The following is a 5,674-nucleotide window of genomic DNA, read 5'->3' as shown; positions in this document are numbered from 1 at the left end:
TTTTTTTTTTTTTTTTTTTTTTTGAGATGGAGTCTTGCTCTGTAGCCCAGGCTCAGAGCAACCTCCGCCTCCTGGTCCTGGTTCAAGCAGTTCTCCTACCTCAGCCTCCCAAGTAGCTGGGATTATAGGCACGAGCCACCATGCCCAGCTAATTTTTGTATTTTTTAGTAGAGATGGGATTTCACCATGTTGGCCCGTCTGGTCTTGAACTCTGGACCTTGTGATCCGCCCACCTCGGCCTCCCAAAGTACTGGGATTACAGGCTTAAGCCACCATGCCCGGCCTGTTTTTCAGTTTTGTTTTGTTTTGTTTTTGTTTTTTGAGATGGCGTCTTGCTCTGTCGCCAGGCTGCAGTGTAGCGGCACGATCTCGACTCACTGCAATCTCCACCTCCCGGGTTCAAGTGATTCTCCTGCCTCAGCCTCCCACGTAGCTGGAACTACAGGTGCATGCCGCCATGCCAGGCTAATTTCTGTATTTTTAGTAGAGATGGGTTTTCACCATGTTGTCCAGGATGGTCTCGAACTCCTCAGTTGGGTGATCCGCCTGCCTCGGCCTCCCAAAGTGCTGGGATTACAGGTGTGAGCCACCACGCCCAGCCATCAGTTTTTAAAATACACTAATTTTTTTTTTTTTTTTTTTTTTTTGAGACGGAGTTTCGCTCTTGTTACCCAGGCTGGAGTGCAATGGAGTGATCTTGGCTCACTGCAACCTCCGCCTCCTGGGTTCAAGCAGTTCTACCTCACCCTTCCGAGTACCTGGGACTACAGGCTTGTGACACCATGCCCAGCTAATTTTTGTATGTTTAGTAGAGACGGGGTTTCACTGTATTGACCAGGATGGTCTCGATCTCTTGACCTCGTGATGCACTCGCCTCAGCCTCCCAAAGTGCTGGGATTATAGGCGTGAGCCACCATGATTGGTCATATACACTAATTTTATAAAAAGCTCTGCTTTGGATGAAAACAACTTTGAGAAGATGATGAGACAGTTTCAGAATATTAACGTTTAAAAATTTGGATCTCTTTTGGGAGGATTTTTTTTCCCCAACTGTTAAGAGTAAGGAAGTCTGGCGAGGATCCAGCCAGGTTTGGAGTTTGGTGGATGGATGCGAGGTCTCACTTGTGAGGCGAATGTGGGAAGTGCCATCAGCAGGGACCTGCTGGCTGGAGGCGGTGGCTCACACCCAGCTCTTTGTAAGGCCAAGGTAGAAGGATCATTTGAGCCCAGGAGTTCAGGACCAGTCTGGACAACATAGTGAAACCCCATTTCCACAGAATTTTTTAAAAAAAATTAGTGGCATGGTGTTCTGTGTCTGTGGTCCCAGCTACTCATAAGGCTGAGGCAGGAGCATCACTTGAGTGCAGGAGGTCGAGGGTGCAGTGAGCTGTGATTGCATCACCGTACTCCAGTGTGAATGACAGAGCGAGACCCTGTCTCAGAAAAAGAAAGCGGCAGCCCACCCCCTCCAGTTTGCTCCTGAGGTTCTGAGAAGCACCAGCATCTTATGCTGACGACAGTGTAAGGCTCCTTGCCAAAACCACACCCTGATACTGTGGTATTTGTCCTGTGGATTTGTCTTTCAGCAACAGCCTGACTTAGAGGCATCCGTGCTAGCTTCCTCTAGACACCCTTGATGGGACCAGTCACCATACTGTTCCTTGTATGAGGAATTCCTTGCCTTCCTAATTCTTGTTCTTTTTGTTTATTTGTCTTTTCAGGAAAACCAATTCCGTGTCCACGGAGGACTACAGCCCAGTTCTGCCCCAGGCGAAACCCGGCCTGGAGCTTCCAGGCAGGACAGCCATTCAGCACGCAAACCGCAGAGGACAAGGAGGAACCCCTGCACTCGATAATCAGCAGCACAGAAAGCGTGCAGGGTAGCCCGCACTGGCGCTTTGGTCTGGGAGGGCTTCTGGGTTCACTGCTGTGGGTAAGGGGGCATTTTCAAGGCGGAGACAGTGATTGGTAGAGCTACCGCCTCAGGTCTGAAATCTGAAGGTCTTGACTGTAGGGAGTGCTGTGCCCTCCATTTCTGTCCCAGCCAGGGACTTCTGCCAGTGTCAGGGTATGTCTTGCCCCCTCTGGTGGCCACCCATGAGTTCGCCGTGCAGCACCTCCCCTGAGTGGTGATTCATGGCACATCTGCTAATAATCATGGAAGTGGAGGGAAACTCAGTATTGGCTCAGCTTGTGCAGGACCGAGTTCTGCAGCTGTCTTTTCATTCCCTCTGCAGTATAAAAAAGCAGTCTTTGGAGCCAGTCCTGAAGTGGCTCCATTTCTGGCTTTTAAGTGGGTCTACAAGAGTAGAATCTTTGAAGTTAAAAAGAGAAGTGAGGTTTTCTTGTTATTTTGATTTCTAAATAATTAATTTGGAAACCACTTTTTTGAAGAATACAGGCTGGGTACAGTGGCTTACCCTTGTAAGGACGTCAAGGCAGGAGGATTGCTTGAGACCAAGAGGTCAAGATCAGAATGGGCAATATAGTGACACCCTTTCTCTACAAAAAGTAAAAAAGTTAGCTGGGCACGGTGGCTCACGCCTGTAATCCCAGCACTTTGGGAAGCTAAGGTGAGCTGATTACCTGAGGTCAGGAGTTAAAGACCAGCCTGGCCAACATGGTGAAACCCCATCTCTACTAAAAATATAAAAATTAGCCGGGTTTGGTTGTGCATGCCTATATCCCCAGCTACTGGGGAGGCTAAGGCAGGAGAATCACTTGAACCTGGGAGGTGGAGGTTTCAGTGAGGCGAGATTGTGCCACTGCACTCCAGCCTGGATGACAGAGCGAGACTCCATCTCAAAAAAAAAAAAAAAAAGTTAGCCAGGCATGGTAGTGAACACCAGTGGTTCTAGCTACTTGAGAGGCTGAGGCAGGAGAATCACTAGAGCCTGGGAGGTTGAGGCTGCTGTGAGCATGATCGTGCGACTGCACGGCAGCCTGGGCAAACAGCCAGATTCTGCCTTTAAAAACAAAAGAAGAAAAGAAAGGAAAAGAGAAGAAAGAACATATAATCTAGTTTTTAGAGGCAGCCCAGTTCCTGTGACCATTCACGTCAGGAAACCAGGCTCAACAGTCCCTCAACATAGCCTGAGGTGTCTGTCCTCAGCAGTGGGAGGATTTGTCCCATCTGTGTTCTTTCAGCGCAGGCGGGAGCCACTTGATTTGTCCTGCCCTGGGATATCCTTCCGTGAGAGACTTTTTGATTTGTTTTGAGACAGGGTGTTGCTCTTTCACCTGGGCTGAGTGCAATGGCACAATCATGGCTCACTGTAGCCTCGACCTCCTGGGTTCAGGTGATCCTCCCACCTCAGCCTCCCGAGTCACTGGGACCACAAGTGTGTGCCACGATGCTCCGCTGATTTTTGTATTTTTGTGGAGATGGTGGGGTCTTGCTGTGTTGCCCAGGCTGGTCTTGAACTCCTGGCTCAAGTGATTCTCCTGCCTTGGCTTCCCAAAGTGCTGGGATTATGGACATGAGCCATTGCACACATCCAGACTTTGTTTCTGTCTACTTGTTTCTTTTTGTTCACACTCTTAAATGTTTAAAACTCATAAACTTAAACATTCTTTGGAATGTGATATAGTGTATTCTTGCACAAAAATAGAAATTAAACTTTATTTGTTGTGTCTCTGTTTCATTACTAGGTTCTACTTCCAAACATGAGTTCCAGGCCGAGACAAAGAAGCTTTTGGACATTGTTGCCCGGTCCTTGTACTCAGAAAAAGAGGTTCGTTCCCTGCTAACTATGCCTGATGCTAGCAAGGTTTCTTTTGACAAACCTGTTTTTATACCATTCTGGAGAAGTGCCAGATAATATATTAACTGTAAGAAAGCATTAAACTTTGGACAGGTTCCCGTCTTAAGCTACCAGTGAGAGGATTTTTACCAGAATCTGTTTTGGTTTCATGGATAAGTGTATCCAGATGGTTCTTTGGGCTGGATCAACTCTGGGAATTAATTGAATTTTGACAATAATTTAAAAGTTCCTCAAATATAGGCCTGGCACAGTGGCTCGTGCCTGTGAACCCTGTGCTTTGGGAGGTCCAGGTGGGAGGATCACTTGAACCCAGGAGCTTGAGACCAGCCTGGGCAACACAGTAAGACTCTGTCTCTACAAAGAATAAAAAAAATTACCCTGCTGTGGTCGCAGCTACCCAGGAGGCTGGGGTGGGAGGATCACTTGGGGCTGCAGTGAGCCATGATCATGTTACTACACTGACCTGTGTGACAGAGCGAGACCCTCTTGCCAAAAAAAAGAAAAGAAAAAAAAAAAAAGTCCCCCAAATCCTGGTGTGCAGCTCTGCTGAAATCTGTTTCTGTGGAGCTGTGGATGTGCTCTGAGGCCCCTTTGCCTCTTATGACCACCTGCAGGTCTGGGCGGCCTTTGGCTGCTGGAGGAAGAAGGCTCCCCAGTCATGTGTATATGGAGCTGGGAGGAGTTACTGAGGAAATTAAAACTCATTTGGGGCCTGGTGCAGTGGCTCATACCTGTAATCCCAGCACTTAGGGAAGCCAAAGCAGGATAATTTTTCATGAGTCCAGCCTGGGTAACATGATGAGACCTCCGTCTCTATTAAAAAAAAAACAAACCCACAAAACTCATTTGGGGTAACAGGAAAAGGAAAAAGAGAAAAACGAAGGCTACCATCATTGACATGCTGATTATTGCTGGAAGGCAAAAGAGAATCCTGAAGAAAGGTAAAGCACCAAATTTCAAAGTCCAGAGAGGCATCCAGGAGCTGTTCCCGGGTTTTGTACTGCTGAGTGCTGCATCCTGCCTCCCAGTGGCCTCTAGCTTCCGCTCAGATCAGCTGCTGCTTCCCCTTCACCTGTGTGCTCTTGCGGACTTAAGTTTTCTGTTTTTACTTGTTTTGTTTTTTATTTTTTTGGAACAGGGTCTGGCTCTGATGCCCAGGCTGGAGTGCAATGGTATAATCTTGGCTCACTACAACCTCTGCCCCTGGGCTCAAGCCATCCTTCCTCCTCAGCCTCCCAAGTAGCTGGGACCACAGGCGCATGCCACCATGCCTGGCCGATATTTGTATTTTTTTGTAGAGATAGGGTTTTGCCGTGTTGCCCAGGCTGGTCTTGAACTCCTGGCTCAAATGATCTGCCCACTTCAGCCTCCCAAGGTGCTGGGATCACAGGTGTGAACCTTCTCACCTGGCCTCTCTCACTGACTTTAAATGGAAGGTCTTTTTGATGTCAGGATGCTTTTCAGCTCCCAAAGGACAGCTGGTTCCTAGGCCCTGTTTTTCTCCAGTTGTGGTAGATCTGGTGTTTGGTGGTCCGCACTAGAGGAGATTAAGCCACGGAACCTGTTTTCGTGGAGTAGGAGTTTATTAGTCCGTTTTCACACACTGCTGATAAAGGCATACCTGAGAGGCCGGGGGCGGTGGCTCAAGCCTGTAATCCCAGCACTTTGGGAGGCCGAGGTGGGTGGATCACGAGGTCAAGAGATCAAGACCATCCTGGTCAACATGGTGAAACCCCGTGTCTACTAAAAATACAAAAAATTAGCTGGGCATGGTGGCGCGTGCCTGTAGTCCCAGCTGCTCAGGAGGCTGAGGCAGGAGAATTGCCTGAACCCAGGAGGTGGAGGTTGCGGTGAGCCGAGATCGCATTGCACTCCAGCCTGGGTAACGAGCGAAACTCCGTCTCAAAAAA

General features: G+C 48.5%; 1 protein-coding gene across 3 annotated transcripts in view; it reads left to right on the top strand.

Annotated features, from left to right (window-relative positions):
- Positions 1 to 5,674, top strand: part of TRAP1 (TNF receptor associated protein 1) — a 58,570-nt gene that overhangs the window by 19,898 nt on the left and 32,998 nt on the right. For all 3 annotated transcript variants that reach the window (XR_004262557.1, XR_004262558.1, XM_032257965.1), the window contains exons 2-3: positions 1,722 to 1,880; positions 3,652 to 3,734. Coding sequence is in view for 1 of the 3 variants with exons in the window: in XM_032257965.1 (XP_032113856.1) it covers positions 1,722 to 1,880; positions 3,652 to 3,734 (242 nt within the window). In the remaining 2 variants the exon portion in view is untranslated. The remainder of the gene's footprint in view (positions 1 to 1,721; positions 1,881 to 3,651; positions 3,735 to 5,674) is intronic.

This window comes from Sapajus apella, unplaced genomic scaffold (assembly GCF_009761245.1).
Source record: "Sapajus apella isolate SASKATOON/1434 unplaced genomic scaffold, GSC_monkey_1.0 scaffold99, whole genome shotgun sequence".
Classification (NCBI taxonomy): domain Eukaryota; kingdom Metazoa; phylum Chordata; class Mammalia; order Primates; family Cebidae; genus Sapajus; species Sapajus apella.
The sequence above is the reverse complement of the archived record's forward strand: the minus strand, read 5'-3'. Positions and strand labels throughout refer to the sequence as shown.